Source organism: Cibotium barometz, chromosome 2, assembly GCF_041138505.1.
Source record: "Cibotium barometz isolate CiBa-2024 chromosome 2, ASM4113850v1, whole genome shotgun sequence".
NCBI classification, from domain to species: domain Eukaryota; kingdom Viridiplantae; phylum Streptophyta; class Polypodiopsida; order Cyatheales; family Cibotiaceae; genus Cibotium; species Cibotium barometz.
This window is the reverse complement of record NC_141047.1, coordinates 46,890,577-46,914,165: the sequence shown is the minus strand read 5'-3', so window position 1 is coordinate 46,914,165 and position 23,589 is coordinate 46,890,577. Positions and strand designations below refer to the sequence as shown.

The window sequence follows — 23,589 nt, the reverse complement described above, 5'->3', positions numbered from 1 at the left end:
GGTCCCACCCCATGGCCCTTTGTATGTGTGAATTGTGCCTTCAACCGTGTAATGTTGCCAGGATGCACCTTTGCACAAAAATTGCACCTCCATTTTCTTGAGCCTGAGTGTGCATACTTGCTCTCCCATGTGACAGTGCTCCACAATGGATCCTGTGTGAGGCATCTTGCAAAGTTGCAAGAGAAATACCCTGTTGCCTGTAGACTGAGACCTTGCATAGGTTATGGGAAAAAATCCCCGTTTTAGTTGTAGGAAAAAAAGCTTGATTTTACACCCTAATAACTATTGTCAACACGGTATACCCATAGAATTTATGGGGTCTCAGGCTATAGCTGGACATATATAGAAGCATATGCCCAAAAAAAGGGCAGAAGGCTGCAAGCAGCAGGCTAGAGCAGCCTATATAGTATAGTCTATAGAAACATATGCAAACATTGGCTTACCCAGCAGCAGTATTCAGCTTGGGAGGGTGGACCGTGGACAGCAGTCGTCAGTTGTGAGTCATGACCAGTCGGCCAACTTTACACAGGCGACATCAGCGGGTACATAGGCGACGGCAGCTGAGCGGGAGTCGGGAGTCAAGACAAATGCGCAAACAGCAGCCTCAAAATGTTTGCCACAAACGGAAAGTCTGTGCAAGTGATAATGTTCTTTTCTTGGGGAAAACACATGAGATAAAAAACGCGTTTCTTTAAACGAAACTTTTATGAAACATTTTGGTCCGTTTCATACCAGCTGAAACGCATTTCATTGCTACACTGTTGCAAATGCTGTTTTTATGGTGTTAAGTGTGGCCATGCCTATGCAATTGTGTTTCCTGGTAGAGCTTACTGATGTGGTAGAGTGATTGTATAAGTGTTATGTGTGTTGGTGTTCAAGAGGCCAAGAAGTTCGTGCGTTCTACAGCAGTTATGCAGTGCCATAGGTTTGTGTGAGTCAAGTGAGAGAATTAACTTGTGTGTAATTAGTCGTGCAAAATCGAAGCCCATTCTGTTCACTTCTTGTGATACATAGCTTCTTCATGGCAGAGCAGTCATATGTGATACCCACGACTCTTCAAGACCAACTGGTCTAGGAAATGATTCCTTCAAAAGGAAGAAGGCTGCAGGAGTTGAAATAAGCATAGAATTCGCATTATCTAGCAGTCTCGATTCTGAGAGGGTGTTGTTGGCATCTTGTATCACCAGTATTGTAGCCCAGTATTGGGATCCTTGAGCTCAGTCTTACATTTGTCTCACCTGACTCAGGATACAGCTTCAGCTCTCAGCTTTCTTGCTACTTTAGAGCATTCTTACCCCGTAATTGTTTCCTACAGATGTAATAATTAAGTGCTTAAGATCAACATTTGTGTGATTTTAAATCAAATGAATGTAAATAGTTACGTCGGTGTTTGGAGATCATTCTCAGCTCTTTGCCATGATTGTGTAGGGATGGAGCAAAAAGTGAGTCATCCGTTCCATTTCAAGCAATTGACATTCTGCAAGGATAATTGCTCTGCAGCGTTGTAAAGCAGTCAATTGAAGGTTTGTGATAATGTGTGCTGTCTGTGTTGTGAGAGTAGTTGGGATGAGTGGGTAGGCACAGATCGTTTGATGAAGTACAGTGAAGCAAACGTTGAAAAGCAAAAGAAGCTATTCAAGAACCAGAATGGTGACAAAAATTTAAAGGGACGCATGGCACAAAGTAAACCCAAGAGTACAACAGGTAGTACCCTTCTTGTTACTTGGTGATGGGTCACAACTTTTCCTCAATTATTGTCATAATAAGAAAAATGTCAGGTGTTTAACCATTGTGGGTTAGGAACCTGGTTTACGAGACATTGCTTTTCATGTACGGTGGTAGCTGATAACTTTGGTTTTCTTTTTATGTGAGTTTGTTAAATTCATGTCATGATTCATGAATCAGGATGACATTTGAATTCTGCACCCTGGTATAATGGTTTACACTTCATGTCTGCATGTTGGGCTACAGCCTACGATGTATGTTTCACATTTAACTGCCAAATCTGGCATTTTTTTGTCGTGTATATACTACACCCCACCCCCTCCGTAGCCTTCCTCTCTTCTTCTCTTTTCTTCTTCCCCTTCTCCTTCCTCCTTTCCCCGTGTCTTCCCTCATTTGAAATGTTTATGAAAATTCCCAGATTTGTATGAATTGTTTTTGAAAAACGTTTTTTGAAATGCCTAGTAACTATGCCCTTAGAGAATTCCTGTTAATATAGGTGATGTAACAAGAGCTAAATCCTCTTGACCTCTCAAGGATTGAATGGTAGCTGCTGTGCATTTCACATAGTGGCAGTGGGCCATTGGCTCTATCAAACAGTGGGGCGTCCTACAACCTCTTTTTGCAAAAGAGAGTTAATGTGTGGGGCTGATGTGCGAAGTGCAGTGGCAGTACTTCGATCCATTTTGGCTTTCACATTTTCTGCTGGAGGATGACACATGGGCGCTTGAAGAGATTAGCAAGATGCAGGGTGTCCCATCTAGCAAACCACTATATATTTTCCATCGTGCACCCGAGTTTAAGAGTTTGCTCTAGTGTGTGTGCTGCTTTCAGCTGATCTTTGGCAACCTATACATTGCATTTAGAGGACCTCCATGTAAAGCCAGAATGATTCGAAGAGGAGGAGCTAGCTTGGAAATTGTAATGGGGAGCCTAGATCTTGGGACGGTTAACCACTAGTATAATTAAACATATTCTAAGCATAAAAGATGGAACCACAAAATCTCAAGGTCATAAACACTGCACTGAGCTACCTCCGCCGCCTCATTATAATTATCCAAGTACATTTGATTGATGAAAACATTGAAAGAGCACTAATGTTGGTGTATTGGATCATGATAAGCAACAAATGATCACATACTAACAGATATACCCGCTTTAGGTGTGAAGACTCACTTTCACTTGGTAATCTGGTTCTTCCAAAGACTTTTAAAATCTGATCTGTTGGGTAAAAGTCTTAGAAAACGAAGCTACAACTGACATTTGCTGATTTTACCTCCTTGTAGAGGGTAGGGCAACTCCTCTCAGCTTTAAATAAGGTTGGCCAGCATTATGGAACCTTCAAGCAGCCTTAAAACAGGCCGACAAACATTGTAGCATCTCCACATAGCAAACAAAACAAGCAATTCCAAACATCAGTCCATACAGCTTGGTTCATAAATGAGAAAAAACTATCAAGAAGCAAGAGTATTGGCTGATTTTTTTATGTACAGGAAAGGGGAGAAGGGGGTGCACCGTGCCTCGCCTTGCCATGCCCTTATTCCTTTGAGGGGTTTTGGTCCTTGCAAGAGTTATCTGCAGGCTCACCACGTCTTTTTAACAGTAAGATATCAAAGTTTTTGGCATAGCGATATATGTCATCCAGTGAATGAACCTGGTTCCATAGAACCTCATTCTGGTAATCTGGTGGAAGACCAAAAAAGCCTGTAAACCAACCAGTTCACTCCTCAAGAACCTTGCAGCGGCTCACCAAGTTCTTGAACTTCTGCGGATAATTATCAAGACTCTTCTTTCCCATCCTCAGCTTAAACTTCTGGAAGTTGTTGATCTTGTTAATAGAAATAAAATCTGCCTTGAAGACAAGCTGAAAATCAGCCGACGTCGGCTGCTTTACACACGGAGATCCTTCCACTAGGTGAAAGCTTTATGCTGAAGCATGAGCTGTACCTAATTGATACACTGATCATCAGTGTAACCATACAGATAAAAAAAGAGCATTTTACTTTCCGAGCCAGCTATCTATGTGAAGTTACTTTCTGATCCTGCAATAGGCATAACCAGCCTTCTGCAAATAGCTTCTGGACAGCCTTACCCCCTTCTCAGGTCCACGACCAGACCCCATAGGAAACCCTTTGTTTCCGTGCATCAGAGAGCTAGAAAATACCATGAGAACTCAACATGTACACAACAAAAAGCACCTGCTTTTTTATGCATATGCAGCAGTAAACACTCAACCACACCATCTTGTCTTGTCATGCCGAGTTCCTTTTTGTTCTCCGTCCTAGGTGTCATACCACCTTAGACCTTGGAGAACTGGAAAGTGAGCCTCTTGGCCTGAATCCAGAAGATCTTGGTGTTGGAATTTCTCCCCATTCCCCATGCTTTGTACTAGGAGCATAGTTTTCAGGCGTTTCATGAAACGCGTTTCATAAACGTTTCTTTCAAATCCCAGACGTTTCAAAAACGTTTCATACAAAACAGGGGGGTTACAGGCCCCAAAATTTGTATATAAGTTTATAATATGTAAAAAATATGTTGCCTTCCTTGCAAAACAATATTAAACATGCATCATTTACACATTAAAACATATTTTCAAGTCAAAACTAAAGAATCTGGGTAAAAAAAACGTTTAAATTGTACAGTTCCCTGGTGGACATGAATGAAACGTATTTCATTCGTAATGAAATGTTTACGAAACGTTTTGTTTCATTCAAACTGAATGAAACGTGTTTCATTGCAACTATGACTAGAAGGTTTGGCTCTGATACCAATGTAAGGCCCTCATCCTAGCAGACACCTATAGTTATGCGAATTAGAGGAAACATAGAGACAATGACATCTAGCTCACCGCCCAACCATAGAGCCATTCAGGCTCACCCCCGAGCTCGGAGGTTAGTAGCATCTGGGACATGGCTCCAAATGCAAAGCCTTGGTGTCCCATACCACTAGGACACACCCTTCTGAGGAACTCTCCCTCAAACAGACTCGAAAAGTCACTTACAGAGGCCTCCTATAAACTAGGAGCTATACTTAGCCCATGCCTCATAAATACCTTTAACTTTCCCATAAGGTGCCTAATCCACAATCCCTGGTTAACCGAACCTGATGTTAGACTTGTTAGCCTTGCTAGGGACTTGGGATTTGACAGTGTGTCAGTCTAGTTGAGCCAAATTTGTGGTCAGGAAAGTAAACACCCAAATAAAGAAAAAATCCTACTAATCAGCTAGTAGAGCTATGATGCTAGGTGTACTTTCACCTCAACTAAATATCATTTGGTTTTGTTATGGATTTTGGTTTCGGTTTTGTTTTGGGTTTGACAAAATTCTCGGCTCTACCTTCTGGATATGCTGCCCACTTGCCTTCTTTTTGCAAGCTCTCGAAACTTGGCTAATTCGGCGTTCTCCTGCATGAGTTGCATTGGGGTCAATTTTTGTGTGATCCATATCTTTGCGACTCTATGTTTCTTTGAGTTTCGGTTTGGGTTTTTGTTTGGTTTTGCAAAAATCCTCAATGAGTTCTCTTTCCTCACAGTAGATTGCTGACATGCCTTCTTTGCAAGTTGCTTGAACCTTGGCTGATTTAGCATTCTTCTACTTGAGTTGCATTGGGGTCAATTCCTATATGATCCATATCTTTGTGCTTTTTTCAAGTTTAAGTCTTATCTATAATTGATGCAAGTCAGGTGTTCTTAGGCCATTTGGCTTTCTTTGTCGAGTTAAATTTTGCGGGAAACTGGGCATCGCTCAGCAAAGCAGGTTGTGTGTGTTCCAAATGACTTTGACCTTAAAAAGGCCAAAACAAGAGGCAGAGAGATGGTGCATGGCAAGTATACAATCAATTGTTATGGATTCAGCAGTGCAGGTTGAGTTCATATCAAGACTGGGTGATGGGAAAGGCTTCTCTCTAGATGCCAATACTTTCCAGAAAGGGAAGTTGTAACTAAGAAAATTGCTAAATCCAGGTAAAGGGGAAAACCTATTTTAAGGTCCCCCCCTGCAAGACTCATAGCATGGGAAGAACCCATCCAGCCTATTCGGACGTGCTTTATCATGGCAACACCAAGAAGCCATGCTGGACTAATTGTTTACTTTGTGGATAGTTCCATATATATCTTACGGAAGGTTGTCTTTTGCTGATTACAAAATGCAGTGACAAGAGGGAAAAAGCGCAAAGCAGAATCAGGTGTTGAGGTATGCACTCTTCCTTGCTCATGTAGTGCTATTATTGAAAAGTGTTTTGTTTTAGTCCATCCCATGATACGATGTAGCTTGTGACCGTTCATGTTCATATGTGAAGTCATGTGAACAGGATCAAATATATGAGGCGGCTGACCATTTGAATGCAAATATCATATGTACGATGCATTCGCCATGCATATAGTGCATCTAGAACCCATATGATTTGTGCAGCAGGATCAAATACTCTTTTTTGAATCTCATCACCACATTGCCTAAAGGTTTTTATTGTTTTCACCTGTCAGGACAGAGATACTGATGAACCTGATCAAGTGATGAAGATTCCTCTTCCAGGCACATTAAAGAAGCAGCTAGTTGATGATTGGGAGTTTGTAACTCAATTGGGAAAGGTCAATCATTCTAAATACATTGCCTTCATGTATTGCTGATGTGGTTTGTCCATGTAATCAACGTGGTTTTCAGTGATTGAGCTAATGGTTGTAATGTCAAGTATATGCGGAAATGTGGTTTTCCAATCCAAGGTATACTGTATATGGTTGTGGTAGCACCGACGATTGAGCTAATGATTTTAATTGGTTTATTCATGTAATCAACATGGTTTTCAGTGATTGAGCTAATGATTTTAATGTCAAGTATATGTGGAAATGTGGTTTTCCAATCCGAGGTATACGGTATATGGTTGTGGTAGCACCGATGATTTGAAAAGGGTCACCTTCATTTCAATGGTTATGGTCATATGTGCAAGCCTTTGAATACTCAGAAGTGAGTAAATCAACATGAGGCAACATTTTAGCTTCTTGTGTAATGATGGGCAAGCATGGGTCTCCAATCTGAAATGTTGGGTTTGGGGAATCACTGTGCACAAAACATTTATTGGCAATTTCAGCCATTTTGGCCTCTGAAACAGATGCATTTCTGGCATTTCACATCTGCTATTTTTGCTGTTTTCATGACCACAGTTGCATTCTCGACTTGTACTCAAATCTGTGATCAATATGGTACTTTGCGTGCTGCACACATATTTACTGATCGTTCGATACATCGTACAGAATGCTTTTAAAACCTGGAGGTCTTGTTTTTCCTAGACCTTATTAGGCGGCCTCCATGCCTTATCATATTCCTTTCCATGCATCATGTACACATTATCTGTACATGATTGTTTTATTTTTTATATATTCAAACTAGAAAAAGAGTGGCCTACTTAACGTCCAAAATGTAGGGTGCCAACCAATATGGGGCATAAAGGTGCCAAGAGTGTCCTGTGGGGGTCAAAGAGAAAAAGATCCCTTGATCCCACTCCCTCATGAAAGCAGTGCGCTTTGCTTGCGCAGATATGGATGGGGTCCCTGCATACGAGCCCATGTGGCCATAAGAGTGTTAATAATATCTCCCCATATAGTAAAAATGCACTGAGTGTCGCATATCTGAATTCCCTCAATAGCCTCTATGCATCTGGCCCAGCTCCCAAGTAGTATCAATCCTCTGTAGAGGTGGTCTATACTGTGTATGAGGAGCATGTAGGGTTGGGCCACACCTCTGCATATCATTATGGCGGTGTTCAGATCCATAAATATTTATGGACTAGACTTAGTGAGCCAAGCAATAGCACCCCAAGTAACATAAATGGTATCACTCCTCAATCTGCACATAAGCTAAGCTATTAGAGCCCCAAATCCTCTGAGCAGCTCTACACCTCCATACGCAATGTTGCACTCTCCTAGAAGCTACAGTGCATTTGGGGTAGGTGGGGTCTGCCCCAAAAATAGCCCTCCACTGATTAATGGGGAGGCCACTATGCAAGAATAACCAAAAAAGTGGAGATTTGGCTCTTGTATGAGTGCCAAAATCTCTGTTGATTATGATAGTGTTTTGACATTTTTTTGGGAGAGGGGAGGGGTTCGTTTCGTCATTAGTATAAGAAGGGTTGGGGGGGGGGGGGGTTTGGATTTGAACTCGTGATCTGCTGATCATGTGTGATCAGGCTTGATTTTTGATGGGCACCCTTGCTCTTCAAAATTCATGGGTTTGGTAAAATATAGCAAGCTTTTTTGTATCTTAGTGTAATCTTTGATAAGCATTTTAAAAATTTCCAAGTATTTTATGGCGAAAATGCTCAAAAACGAATGTGACGCCCGTCAAAAAGCATATGTGTGAGGCCTCGAGGAACATAGCAGTATCATCAGCAAGCTCAAAGTCCAAAAGCTCATCCTCATTGCGGTAAGGCGGACTCAAACCAGAAACTGCAGCAGCGGAGCGAAGAAAGATGCTCTTAGCCCGGCAACGATGAGATATAACAGGATGACTAAGGGGCATCCTTGTTGTCCAAAATGAGAGATTTGGAGACTCCAAGTTGGGGCCAGGCGATGAGCCAACCCAAAATCCACACGACTTATGCCAGTTGATCTGTGCTTCGGATGCACGACAGAAAATCTCAATCGCCCTTGGAGAATCTCTGGAGGTTCCCCTCTGCCCCCAACAGATATGTCGTCGGTGAACTTGGAACCAAGAAGCTCCTCCTGTACTCGGATATGCTGCTATGTCATCGCTGAACTCGGAATCAAGAAGCTCCTCTTGCACTCGGATGGGGAGTGGTAGTCCCTGGAGTCCGATCTCTTGGGTGGAGAGAAAACTGCTCATGGTCTCAGCGACGACAGATAGGAAGAGATAAGGTGCTAGAGGGCACCCCTTTAGGACTGAGCGTGAAAGCAGTAGCACCCTGAATAAGAACCTAGCTATGAGAAGCCGAGTAGAGTCCCGATACACCTTGGACCCACTCCTTCGGGAAACCCATGCTGCACATCGTCCCCTCCAAAAAGCCCCAATCTACTTTGTCATAGGCTTTCTCAAAGTCATCGAGGAGCACAATCAAATCTTTCTGCAGTATCCCATAGCCGACACGGTCACCTCCGAGAAGGTGAAGATGTTATCCAGAATACTCCAATCCTGAACGAAACCAGTCTTTGTACCATGAATCAAGTCGGGGATAAAGGGTCGCAATCTTCGGCTGATGACCGTGGCTAGAATTCCGTATACCAATCATGCCGCCATGCCCACAAGCCCACTCGTCAACATAGAACCTGTCAAGTCTGGATAACTTAAGGCCGGTATTCCTCTTGTTAGATCTGGAGAAACACAAACTTTCGGGACTACGTCCAAACTGAGGAAGATGCCAAGGGTCCTGTCCCCTTAGAGCCAAGATCAACTCTGTGCCTGATATAGGAGGCATACCACTTCCGAGTCTGTCATCAGTCGGCTCTAGCATGTTAAAGTCCCCACGCATGCACCAGAAATCTGCCTGTGGCAGGGACTGACGGATTGTACTCCAAAAGGTGCCTCTGTTTGCTGCCGCGTTCGGCGCGTAGACATTCAGGAAGCCTACAGTCTTCTCCTATCCTGATGGTCACCCACTGAGCCCATCCAATGACAATGGTGCCTGAGTCGACCATTGTTGGCAAAATCTGCTCACTGATGGAAATGCATACTCCACCTTGTGTCCCAGAAGGGCCAAAAGAGTGGGACCAGAAGGTGTGACTCTTGCCCTGCGAGATCTTTCCGCTATGGTGGGTCCGTCCCTTTGAAAGATGGTGTTCCTGTAAGAAGAGAATGTCAATGGGTCCACCAATTGCTGCTGTGTGGAGCTCCTCTCTAAGGACACCATGCCTCTGGAAGCACTGTGGGCGCCCCAACACCTGGATTTTCCATGAGACAATCCGCATAGTTGAGAGCGGTGGGAAGCAGAACTGTTGGAAATGCCCTCCACTCGAAGAGTCTTGGGCAATGTTACTTTATTGTGCTTAAAAGTTAATAGTCTTTGCTTTTAGTGTCAATGCCATTTCAGGCAAACTGAAATAGCTTTTTTGGCCTGCGTTTAATATAAGAGTTTAGTTTTCAAAAGAACAAGAAGAAAAAAACAGTTTGTCGTGCAAACTTTTATCTAGTAATATCCTAAAACCTCCAACGTCAGAAATACATAAAACTCAGTGAACTGGAGTTCAGGTCTCTGGCATCTGCAGGCTTAAGCTCTGATACCAAATTTAAGGCTACTGCTCCTGGGCCAGTACTTCCAAACATCACACTTGAAGCCCCGCTATCTCATAGAGTCCTTCACAGATGACTTTTGCAGTTAACATTTTCACCATTTTTCCCTTGGTACAAATGTTTAAAATTGATGTAGCTATGATTATTTGTGTGGTGATCTGATCCCTTTTTGTAACATTTGAGCTCCGACTTGTTGCAGGAATTTTCATAGTTCACCAGTTTTCCTTGGTGCGAATAGCATGCATTAACGAAACGATAATGCATTTGAGCTCCAACTTGTTGCACGAATTTCCATAGTTCACCAGTTTTCCTTGGTGTGAATGCCATGCATTAACCAAACGATGGTCACTAATGAGGTGATGTTATATAATGGCAGGCAATCAAATCCACTCTTATGTTGTGCTTTTATTTGTTCGCAGTTAATAAAGCTTCCACGACACCCCACGGTTGATGACATCCTGAAGAAGTATCTGGAGTTCAAAACAAAGCAGGAAGGCGTGTGAGTGTACCTTTCTTTTCTTGCTGTTTTCCTTTGCTATTTCAAAGGTAAACAAAAGCCTTTTTGTTACTTTGTGTGGCAATCAACAGTTCAACTTTGAAGGATGGTTTTTGAAAGTAGCCATGTATTTACAGGCCTCAAAGTATCGGGGTCCTCTTTGCAGTAGGAGGCTTTTATGCAGATATTGCATATGTGCACCTAACACCTCAGATGAAAAAAGGAAGTAGGCATGCAGAAAATTATTGCCACATCACAAGAAAAAGGCTGGATGGCACGAATTCTTAAGAAATTTAAATAAAAATGAGGTAAAAAGCGGATTAACATATTCAAATGACGCAGAGAGCTGGAGCTCTGGTAGATGTGAATGAGCTGCGTGCACCCCCCCTCCCCCCCAACACACACACACACCCAAAGAAAAGAAAAGGCTGCAGTCTGCTTTCGCTTCCTCCCCGCGTTTCTGCTGTCACCCCCCATTTCTTCCCCTCCTCCATGTCGGTTCTAACCCTTCCCCCTCCTTTCACCCCTGTTTCTGCTTTGCACCCTCAGTCGTGCTTGTTTTTTTGGCTCCCTGTCACACTAGTTTTTCTGCTGTGCCCCCTTCAGCTGTGCCCCCGTTTGTTGGCTCCCCACTGCCCCAGTTTCTCTGCTGCACCCCCTTTAGTCGTGCTCGTTTTCTGTTTTCCTTTTCTTTCTGTTCTTTGGTCTCCCTTTTCTTTGTCCATCTCCTCGGTTCCTGCTTCCTCCTTCATGCCTTTCCTCCTCCCCTGCTCCCCATTTTCCCTTCATGTTGGTAGCTGCCAGTGCCTCCCCCCCTCCCCCCTTTCTCCTCTTCCGCCCCCTGTGCACAAACTCCATGGCAGCCATTCCTTCCCGGACCATCAATTGCCGTTTTTGTGACACAGACTTCACACTCTTGTCCTCTTTCGTGGCCTCTCTGGAGCATCACTACCTTGGTTTGTAAGCTTATTGGCAATGTATGCGTGGCGTGATTGGAGATGACCTGAAAGCCGCCCTTATCAGTGAACAGGGGTGCTTTATGGACATCTTGTCAATGGATACATCCGATTGAGTTTGAATCCACCTCCCTCATGGAGAAGACCATGCTGTTCAGCTCTGTCGCAGTATTGGTCACACATGGTGGAATCACAGTCTCTCTTGACTTTGACCTTTTGGCTGGTGCAACTGGCTTCCTGCCGGCCACGGTTTGCTTTCCAAGTCTAGTGAAAACAACCTACCGATGGCGGTGGCGGGACTCCTCTTCCAGTGCTCATTGCCCTCTAGAGTAGAGAACCTTCCCCTACACCTCCCGATGCTGTGACTGGATGGTTCCCATTTCTTGTGGGGAATGAAGTTTTGTGGTTTATGAAGGTATCGTTTCATTTGTGGATGGATGGGTTTACGTTGCATCCTCCTGCCCTTGCCGTCGCTCTGGCCATGGTAGCTGGCACATGCACCATAAGCATCATCCCCGGAGTTCAAGATTTCCCTATCAATGCCCCACCCTGAACCTCTATGCCATATGGAGCGCAATTCCAAGAGTTTGGAGCCCCTCACTGACAGGCCCCCTGGTAGGCGTAGGAATAGCAATAGCAGAGCAGGAGTGGCATACCTTTGGTTGTTGCTCATGATGGAGATCTCCGAGACGGAGGGGTGCAGTTGATCAAGTGCAGAGCAAAAGGTAACAGTTCTCACCTTGAACTGTTACTACTCGCAGTGGGCCAAGTGGCTGCTCCTACTACTTTCAAGGGGTCGTATATGAGCCTTGAGGGAAGGGGTCCCATATGAGCCTTGAGGGACCAAGGCACCTCCTTTCCATGCATGATGAAGGTCACCAGATCAAGGGCCCTCTCTCAATTGAATCCGCTGGTTCCCCCCTCCCCCCGTTTCCTGTGCCCCCTGAAATTCCTTGCTAGAGAGACAGGGATGTAGAGCCTCAGGACAGGCAGGCTTTCGGAGGAGCTACTCTACCCTTGACCACATTTTCACCCTCTGTGCCATCATCGAGGAGGGTAGAGCATGACATCAGAGGATTTACTGTTGCTTTGTGGATTTCCGCAAAGCTTTTGATAGTGTTTGGTTGACGCTTAATATATCTTTCTTTCTTTCTCTCGTTCGTGCTATTGTATTCCTGATGATGTATTCTTGAGTATGCTACTTGTAATTGTAGCTAGTAGTCTTTTTCCAGTTTTATTTCTCTTTTACGAGGATCAGTGTAACACTTGGATACTTTGTAACCCCTTTTTTGTCTCATAGACCCTAGTGGTCTTTTGAAGACGTTAATAAAAGTTTCTTTCTTTCTTTCTCTCTCTCCCTCTATAAGAGCCTCATCTATGATCAGTGTGAAGCTTCCATCACTATTATCCAATTGTTGAGCTTGCCACCTTATGTTGTTTCAGAGCCAGCCCTTCTATGCAAACCAATTGTTCACGGCTTGCAACTAGGACAAAAGCCCTGCAAGGATTTTCTCAGCACTTGCATTTCATGATGCATGCTTGAACCGGGTTTGTTGGTCTTACTTGTGTGTGAACCCCCTCTTATGAGTGGTAGTGTGTGTGTGTAAACCACCAGTTTTAATAATATCCAGATATTTGTGTGTTATGACATGAGCAATGATGTCACTAAGGCAACCTTTGTAACCTATAAAGGTACACATACGTCATTGAATAAAATATATAACAATCACATCAATGAGTTGTGTAGTACACTCTCTCTCTCTCTCTCTCTGCTGCTCGCACAGCCATAGCCATGAAGCTCTTCAAGCCTCCATAGCTTAGGACAGTCAACACTGAACGCCTATTAGTCTTTTATATGGGGGGAGGGGGGATGTGTGGTGTGTGCCTGGCAGGCTGCCTGCTGGTCTGTGGATATCCAATCGCTGTTTCCATGGCTGGCCGTGTCTTTGCGCGTTAAGCTCTTGATGTTGGATGCTTGCATCTTTGATGCCTCAATTGTACATCTGAGTGATAATCAATGAGGGAAGGTAAGGGTCCTTCAATTAGGGAAAAAAGTTTCCCCTGGCAGTTGGCTAGCACGCGCGACGACTCCACAGCAAGCCCATGACCTTTAATCAATTCAGCCTGACCCCCACATTGCCGTGCGGCCTCCCCAAATGGAGTTCAAACTGAGCAGACAAAGCCCACACTGGCCAGAAACTGATAATGTGCTGTCCAGCACCCTCGATTGCCGGCATCCAAGTGTAAGGCACATTGACTCTTGCTTAGAAATCATATAAGAATGTATGTGAAAAACTCATCTGCATATAGAACAATAGGTGTTCCCACATGCTTTTTGGATTCATATCATTATTGATGGTTACATGTACCATTCTGGCTTTCTCTTGAGTAGCGTCCTTATTGACTTCTCATTACAATTGATTAGGACCGTTTCAATCTGATTACTAGCTTAAATCATACTTTTTTTTTTGGGAAGGCAGTGTTGGTGATACTTTGGTGGAGATTTTGAATGGCCTGCGTACATACTTTGACAAGTCGCTGCCTGCAATGCTGCTATATAAACCAGAGCGAGGGCAATATCTTGAACATGTACCTGAAAACAGCACTGTTGCCCCATCTTCTGTATATGGAGCAGAGCACCTTTTACGCCTGTTTGGTATGGTCTGCTGATCCAATCAAAAGCATGGTTGTACTGCACATCTTGTAATTTGGAGGTGGAGCCATGGTTTTCTTTTGAGAGCTTTTTGGTGCATGACAATGTAGAGATCCAAACATGTTTACGTGTGTTTTCAGTGAAACTGCCCGAGTTACTTGTTTACACCAACATGGAGGATGATGCTCTTGCCCAGTTGCAACAAAAACTGGCCGATTTTCTCAAGTAAGTTTTTTAAGGTGGCAGTATTTCACAGCAGTAGGTTAGGAAGCACCCTCATTTTAGCAATAGACTAAGGTTAATGCCCTCATTTTAGCTTAGAAAACACCCTAATTTCAGAAATAGGCCCAAGATTAAAACACTCATTTTAGCCATCGGTAATGACCTAATTTTATTTAGCACATGTGAGGGAAGCTTTTGATACAGCCAAGGCGAGTGACCTCAAGGCTTTCAGTTCTAAGGGTGGGTACACATGTGGACGACTGTACTTTGGTTGGCCCAAATTGCTCTTTCAAGCTTAATCCCTGGTTAGAATTTCTATTTTGAAATGGACGCAATTGATGTATAAGGAGCCTGAGAAATTTGGTTCTCTGTTTGACATCAGATATTTGCAAAAGAATCAGAGTGTCTTTTTTCTGTCCACCTATGACGGGCCAAAAGTCGATATTGGGGTGGAAGAAGGAAAGGAGAGGCATTCGTAACAAGGCTTTTCACATAGCACCCTTGGGTAATGTGATCGCTGAAAATGTGGACGCCACATTCTTTCTATTCTGCCTTTGCTCAAGAACAGGACATTGCACAGATTCACTCTTTTGAGATAACTCTTTTGACCTTGGTTTGCAGGTGTGAAGTCCAGCTACCATCAAGGTTTGTCTCACCACCATGTTTAGCTAGTGAAGGCAGTAATACAGTAGCATCTCAGAAATTCGGACTCAGCCTCCCTTCCTGCCGACCAGCCCGGTTTGGTGGAAAAGTTATTGGCTGCAAGTGACAAGTGACAATGTTATATCTCCATGGGTCTTAGCTGTCCCTAAGGTTGTACTTTTAGATGATGGTTTCAAAGAATAGGCACGTTAGTGGAAAGGTCTGCACCATTGTGATGTGACCAGAACTTGGCCCTGGTTTATAGAGCGAAATGCAAAGATAGATAGTGTGCCATAAAGCTTGCTACTAACACGTTATTTGGGGCAGTTTATATACTCTCTATTTTTCAGCATCTATGAAGCTGTAAATGTAAAATATTTCTTCCCTTAACTTCATTTGGTAAGAACTACTGCCCTCTTGCCATAACAATAAAGAGTATTTTGGACACTTCAGTTCATTTAAACAACCATGCATACGGATTCTAGCTTCTCAGTGGGTGAGCACGAGTATGCAAATGCATTATTTTTACTCGACATTGAATCTGTTGTGTTTTTGTAAGTTGTGTTTCTGTGTAAAGAGTATTTAGCTGTGGAGTCAGCCATGTTCCTTGGTTCAACCGAAATGCCCAATCTGGGTACCAATAATGGCCATTGGTTGCTTAGATGGTAAAATTTACTGGATACTTGGCCAAATTGGTTACATGCAAAAGTGGACTAGCATTTGACACTTATTTGCCCTGTAGGGTCTTTATTTGACATAATCCTCTGATTGCAAGGCTCAACAGTATTCAACATATCCTCGGGTTGCAAGGCCCAAGAAGACATCAAGATATGCTCAATAATGGGCTTGGAAGCTGATCAAATATCTTTAATTTCATGTGAGAAGAGAGAGAGAGAGCTACATTTTCAGTGTATTATATAGTAAATGAATATTGTACAAAGATGTAGCCTTTGGCCTTAAAAAAGAGGAAACGTAAAGACACTAAAAGAAAGGGGATAGATGAACTACAGTGAATACAAGACTTGCCCTTTATAGGCTCTTGGAAGATTTATTAAACTGTTCCATGGACATGAAATATTATATATTCTATCGATCGAAAGTATGTCACCTCCTATGCGTGACCGACAAGGTCCTTGTCCATAAATAAGCCTTCACATGACTATTATAGGTGCTAATGCTCAAATCCTAATGTTTATTTGTTGCCTAATTAGGCCCTAATTGATAATTAACATTGGAAAATAACCATGTCCACGTGTGCACATGAAATCCCTTCCTACTAAACTTGATGACAAGATTCCAACCTTTGATGACTATCATCATCCCTTTATCTCCTCACGGACTCTCAAATCTATCATTGTTCCTTCCTACTGGCATTTCATTAAAAACCTTGCTAACTCCACTCGAGATCTCGTGTTGAGATATGTGCACATGTTCCATTTTGTCCATGCCCTATCCCTCAACACTGCAATGGCTTGTCTCCCGAGATTGATTATGGCATCCTTGGTCCGCCCACTTGGAATTGTTTTCTTGAAAGCCTTCCTTGGTATGCCACAAATGGCACGTGACTCTCAGGGCTACCATTCTCTTGGGTTTAAGTGACATCGACCAGCCCCGGGGTTTCTACCTTGGACGTGTTACTCTTCTTAGACATGTGCACCTTGTTGGGACACTTTTTGCTGCACTAGACCTTACTAAGCCTGATGCTCTGATACTAATGATCCTTCCTTTATTAATATAATGATCTGCACTCTCCAAGATGTTAACATTTAACTTTTGAAGCACCAAACATAACCTTTCTATCTTTGTTTGATATATTAGACCGCACAAGGAATATACTAAGATCACATGCATCCCATTCCAACCATACAAGCCACACCATGACGATATCGAGCATGTAATGATCTTGAATAGTTTGTCTTGACGTACACCCACATTGACCATATCGATTGTATAGGCCACAACAAGGACTATATATGACTCCCTATTGTTGTGGTGGATCGATTAACAAAGATTCCTCACTTGATCCCTACAAAGACTTGAGACTTGCAAACCTTTCTTAAAGAAATTAAACTTGTGGGATGTTGAGCCATAGCAGGGGTGTAGATGCAGGTTGAAGCCCAGGTGAGTCGGGTGATTGAGAGCATCTATCACATCTTCCTAGTTGAAATATGGTTCTTCCTCAAGCTCTTTGTTGGTGCATGAAGTCAAGGCCTGGTTGTTGTTTGTTGCTGTAAGCTCATGAACATGAACTTCATCTTCTTCAGCTTTATTAGATTGTTCATCTCCAAGAGAGTAAAGCACCATCGCTTTCTTCTTCTTGTTTTTGTAAGCTCAAATGAAGAGGGTATGCCGTAAGTTTTCCATGTAATTATGTGTTGAGTGAGAGTTCTTAAATGATAGTATCTAGTTGTTCAATGTTTGAACAATGGATTGTTAGTTGTGGATATTTAGCCTTGCTTCTGTGTATGTTTTTGGACAAGAGAGGCCATATTCTGATTGTATCAGTTCATCCTCAACAGTCCAAAGAGTTTGAGTAGATTTCAGAAGTCAAGCATGCATTGTTAAGAAGCATTGGGTCTTAGAATTCTAAGGTTTATTCAAGAGGGGTCAATAATGGATAGCTAGATATAAATTAGAAGATCTCAGTGTTATGTTCCAAAGGGTCCAAGGAGAAAAATAAAGACAAGAGGAGCTAATTTTTTCAAAAATGTTATCAAAGAGGAGGCATAGTAAATAAGAAGGACTAGGATTCCCTGGATTTAGCATCTCGGTCTGATTTCAGAGGAAAGGATGGTACACTAGCAAGCATAAGTTGAAGTTCATATAAAGTCTGAAGTGTGTGAGTGTCTTTGGTTTTTAGAGGAATGGAAAGATGCTATAAGCTGGATCAATTTTCCCAAAGCAAACAAGACAAATTCCGCTCTGGATGAGGATGTTGTGTTGTTTCTGAGTTTGCTCTACAGACTAGTCTAATTTGTTTTAAAGATGAGAGAAGAGCCCTTTTGAATTGTATCAGAGGCTTAGAGGACAAGAAAGCTAGATAGCAAGCGTGTAATGTTGGTAGAATAGCACGCGAGTGTTGATCTTCTTAGCAAGGCATGGATCATGAATGCTAAGATTATACGCTTGCAACCACCGTATAATCTTAGCAGCATAGCGTTGATCTTCTTAGCAAGGCATGGATCATAAATGCTAAGGCTACGCTAACAGTCCAGATTTTGGCTTCATGTATCGTCAACTCCACCTGCTAAGACACACTCTTCTTCTTTAGCATGTAGCATGGTGGTAATATACATTTCTTTTTTTTAAAAAGGAAATTTTTATTTTTTAAACTCTTAAAAAAATCCATTATGTAGTGAACTGTCGAAAATGAAAAAAAGAGCAAGAGAAACAATGACCGAAATTTTTTAAATTCAACCAATCAAAAAAGTAGTGAGGTTTCAAGCACAACCGAAGAAAAATCGTGGTAGACCAAAGAAGTTATCTAATGAAGATGCAATGTGTGATAAACGCAATGTCAACTTCAAATTGCTTGAGCTAAGTGTGACAATATCATTAGGTGGTAGTGATATGGATGACTCATTAACAAATAAGCTTCATGATTTTATTACTAAAGAATGCTTTGCTCATAGTCGCTCATTAGAAAAGAGGAGGCATAGTTTTCCATCTACACTATCAAATGGTCATTAAAATTCATGCAAATTCAATAATTGTAGTCAATAAACTCATCAAAAAGAATCTTGGATGGAATAGAATAATCCCATTAGTGGAATTGTAATGTGTAGAGCATTAAGAAAGAAAAATATGCACACATTTCATGGTATGATAGGTTATTGTATGAAAGATCTTGATAAGTCGCATTATAAAAATGTGTCACATAATAGTAGTGCAGAATATATTTCTATGGGAATATAAATTTAAATGCAAGATGGTGCAGATGATCTCAAGAACAAAGTTCATCTTACTCCAACAAACATTTTTGAAAGAGCATTGATGTTTTTGAAGTTTTATTTAAAGCATCTTTTTGGGAATAATTTATGTACAACGAATGGAAGGAAGAAGAATGGAGCTACAAAAAGTTAATGCTTTGTGGAGTATAATGGTATATCCATCACACACAACAATGAAAGATATCTTTGATATTTTTATTAACAAATAGAATTTCGATGCTTGACATCCAAGATTAGATTCGTTCATGAATAGATGGAAAATAAATGAGAATGAAGTTGACAATTTGAGGTATGCATTTAATAAAGATGAAATAGTAGAGAATGTATATAAGAAAAATAAGCAAACAATTGAAATAATGGAGGAAGAGGAAACACATAGACCAGGTAAAGAGATAGTAAGAGAAACATTACTATAGATGGTGAAGGTGATGATAGTGACAATGAGAACAACATCCACAAGCTAGAATATATTCCTTTGTGTTAAAAGTCTCTCAATCCATGTAAGACATCTAGAAGGATTCTTTTCTATTCTTCATACTTTCACACTCATCCACATGCTCTTCACCCACCTCCACAAGCTTGGCATGTGTTTTAAACTAGAATTACCATGCCATGTAGATGTAGGGCCCACTCCTACTTTATGACGCATCACAATTCTATGTATATATTAGCATTATAACCCATACCAATGTATTTATAAATCATACACATGGTATTCATAATGACCACTCCACTTATTCTCACATGATATTTACAATGCCCACTCCACTTATTCTCACACCTAATACATAATATTACATAGAAATCCTTGGAATCCTTCATGTGAAACAAGATATTTAGAGCTGAATAATCATAAAGCCATTGAAGATGAGTGGCCAACTTCTCATACAAGCTTCCCAAGTTTCCATCAAAACCTCATGAGAATGTATTCCCATAAGTATTAGCTTCTTGTAACACCTTCTTAGAGAACATTATTGGTATACAAATTGTTGGCTCCTACATGGAAAATCACCACATATATATTATATATTGTAATAAAGAAGCTTTAATAACATGAAATTTTTGGTATTGCAAAACCATGGTCACTTAACCTATCTTTGGTCAATCAAAATACCATTTTCATGTATGTGAAAATGCCATTAAAATTGAATTTTCACAATGTGAGAATTCAATATACAAATTGACTTCATATGATGCTAAATTTGACATACGTATACCATATTGAATAAGAATGATACATTTCAAAACCCGATAGTAAATTTGGGTATCAAGGCTTGAGGTGAAAATTCATGTTTCATTTTCATGGGTGTGAAAATGTAGGACATTTTCACATACATGAAAATCCTCCTTTTCTTGGCATAGTTGTTGAGATTTTTATGTACGTTAAAATCATGATGATACTCATAAATGTGGTGAGAATTGCACTTTACTTGGATTTGTGTATTAGAGAGACTAGTGAATCTGAGAATGCATGTGGGATTCCCATGTACATGAGAATATGATTATTCTTCAAAATAAGAAACCTTTACTTTTGACATGTTGAAAATAAAATGCTAGGGTCCTTTCTTGATGCACCTTGCATGCTCATTGGTACATGGATTTCTACCTTGAGCTTGACGGAATATGTTGCTGAAGGTTTTGGAGTTCTTACATGAACATTTGAGTTATTCTGCCATTTAGTGTATCAATGCATCCATAGACACTTTGATAGTTCTTATGTATCCATTCTTATGTATCCACCCCTTCTTTGGAAGTTGGTTCTTGTGGTTTTCTCAATTTCTCTTTTCCCTTAGAGCAGGCTTTCAATGGTGTTACATGTTTTACTCAAGTGGTTTCACTCCTTCCAAAGTTACACCTGTTCTTCCATTGTTTCTACTCATTCTTCCTTAGAGACATTACATAAACCTTACCCCATGCCACACAATTATTTCTAATGGTACTATTGGCTTTTAGAACACCCATAGCCTTAATTGAACATGAATGAATCCCTTGCACCTTGGCACTTGTGTGCTCAAGATCTGGTTCAGATAAGGATATCCTTCTTTCATACGAGAGAAAGTTATGACTTGTATCCGTGTCTATAAAGACAATGCTTGGGATAAGAATGCCTGAAGTTAATATTTTTACCCTTAGCTTTGCAAGATCAATTTCCAAATAATCTTGAACCCATATAGGGGCTATCACACTCTCATTTCTTCAAACTTTTCCATCTCTACTAAGTTCATCCAATGCAATTTTAGTCTTTTGTTTCCAAATTGCAATCTTTACTCTAGGTACCACATCCATAGGCATTACTGTTTTCACTCCATATGTTATTCTAAAGCGTATAAGACTAGTTGTAACTTTGTAGGAGATATGGTAAGCCTAAGCTGCAATCCTTACGTTAGGTATCTTATTTCATAGGCATTATTGTCTCCACCCATGTGTTAGTCTAAAGTGTGTATGACCAATGGTACCTTTGTAGGAGATACGATAATCGAAAGTGAAGACAGATAAGCTTATGTGTTCCCAAATTGGCTTGACTAGCTTCCACCATTTTATTGAGAATAGTAGAGAACATCTTGTTGGTGCTTTTAGTCTATCCATTGGCCTATGTGTAATAAAGCAATGATTTATGATGTACCACTAGAAATCTTATTAAAAGATGTTCAATAACCTCATTAATGAAATGCAAATCTCTATCCTAAGCAAACAATCAAACCTTGAAATCACATGCTTGTATAATAATTTAGCAATTGTATAAGCACTGTTTCACTAGACTCAAGTCAGTGTAGGAGTTGCAAGCTACATAACCCCAAAAAATCCATGCTAAGTTTATCAAGGCTCAACCACATAGGGTTTAATGCCCCACTTAAGATAGTTAAGAGGTTGAACCTAATTGAGATGCGATTAGTCTCAGTATGCATACCTTTTGTAAAAATCAGAGAGCTAACTTTTGATGGGCAATTTGGCTTGCGTGGTAGTGTCATAAATGTTATCGCTTACATGGACAAAACCTAGAAAGAACTTCCTAGATTTATTAGCACTGAAGCTTTTATGCTAGTCGGTATCAAGTGTAAATTGTCGTTCAAGCATTGTTACATGAGTGGATTGGTTAGGCCTACTTTGACTATGTTGACAACCAATGAAAGACCTTCTTACAACCATACTTTATAAATCTAATAACATAACATTAAATTTAGATTGGCTAGGTCACCTTCATAAGTTGCAATCCATGCAGCAAATAGATGACAAGGATATAAATGCAATAGTTGAAGATGAAGATAATCCATTTACTGATGTTTTATTGCATGGAATCAATATTGCTCAACAAGTAGTTAGAGGAACTATCATTTCCTATTTACTATGGTGAGCTACGAAAATATCACGTGTTGGCCATTAAAAACTACCAAATTATATCAAAATGGGAATTATTGCACAAGGATAGGCGATTTGCTCAAAGCATCTATTTTTAAAGGCAGTAAAAATCATGACACAAAAGGTGTTGTCTTCAATATGGATATACAAATGTGTAAAGGAAAACTCAAAGAACATTGTTGACAAAGGGAAAAAAAATCTCAAAAATTAGTAGAAACAATGCAAGCCTATAATATAGTAGTTGTGTAGTCATGATATTCTAATGTGTCAACCACCTTGGTTTATTTTGATAGGTCAAACCCATACGTTTGGAAAGATGTCACTTTCGTTATGGCAGCAAGGCACGTGCATTAGGACTCATGTGAATCCAAATGATCACAACGAGGTGTTCGTAGATATGCTCTACATGCGACCCATATTTAGCAGAGCCACTGTTAATTCTAACAACGTTCATGGTCTCCAATTTTGGATTGATAAGTGGGGGGTTGAACGCCAAATCATACGATGTCAATAGAGAACCTTGCCTTTTAAATTTCATGTAATTTTCACAATAGTTTCATGACGCTAACTGTCGGACATACAAATCATGAATATACAAGGTACATAGAAACATAGAAATTATGTCCATAACACTCGAGTTCTTTATCTTGACCAAGGAGAATATATAGTTAACAAGATTATATTTCTTTTATTGGATGCATTATACATGGTTCATGTTAAAATTTGGGGTTTGTATTGCATGGTATGTGTCGATTTAGTGGGAATATGGTTCTCTCATATTTGTATGGTTTCTAGCTTCAAAGGTTATGTGTATTTAGTATTTATAAAAGGTAAAGATCAAAGGTGCATTGATGGTGCACATGGTTTGATTTAAAGCTTAAAATATTTTGCATATAAACTCAAAAAGTGGCATCCATGAGCTCATTGGAAAGCTCTCAAAAAGTACTATAAGAAGCACCTTAAAATTCTTCATAGCTTGAGAGATGTGATCAAAACTGTGAAACATGGTACCAAGAAAAACAACAAGTTGAATAGCAATTTCTCCTCTATGTGTGAAGAAGATTACTCACATCATACTCCCTTATTGTTGAGAATGATCTTGGTTGCTGTGATTTAGCCTTTGTAGTGCCTTTATATTTTCCCACACTAGTTTGGAAGAGCTCGCTTTAAATGGTGATCGTTGGAGAACCTAAATTTGATGACATTGAGGTATTCCTTAAATTTGAGGAGGTCTCGGCCAACGGAACGAAAATATGTACACTTTTGCTAATCTAAATTCTAGGGCTCCTCATTTGTGACCTTGTTGGGTACACAATTGTTGAATTACACAAAACACCCAGCCATTTGAAAATACAAC

General features: G+C 40.9%; 1 protein-coding gene across 1 annotated transcript in view; it reads left to right on the top strand.

The window, feature by feature from the left end:
• The window catches only part of LOC147641156 (protein MRG1-like), a 40,769-nt gene extending 25,399 nt beyond the window's left edge, over nt 1–15,370 (top strand). The window contains exons 3-10 of the mRNA XM_086818721.1: nt 1,429–1,704; nt 5,872–5,912; nt 6,203–6,307; nt 10,376–10,455; nt 13,889–14,064; nt 14,202–14,286; nt 14,666–14,788; nt 14,905–15,370. Of these exons, the coding sequence (XP_086674847.1) occupies nt 1,593–1,704; nt 5,872–5,912; nt 6,203–6,307; nt 10,376–10,455; nt 13,889–14,064; nt 14,202–14,286; nt 14,666–14,762 (696 nt within the window). The 5' untranslated portion in view covers nt 1,429–1,592 and the 3' untranslated portion in view covers nt 14,763–14,788; nt 14,905–15,370. The remainder of the gene's footprint in view (nt 1–1,428; nt 1,705–5,871; nt 5,913–6,202; nt 6,308–10,375; nt 10,456–13,888; nt 14,065–14,201; nt 14,287–14,665; nt 14,789–14,904) is intronic.
• The last annotated feature ends 8,219 nt before the right edge of the window (nt 15,371–23,589 follow it).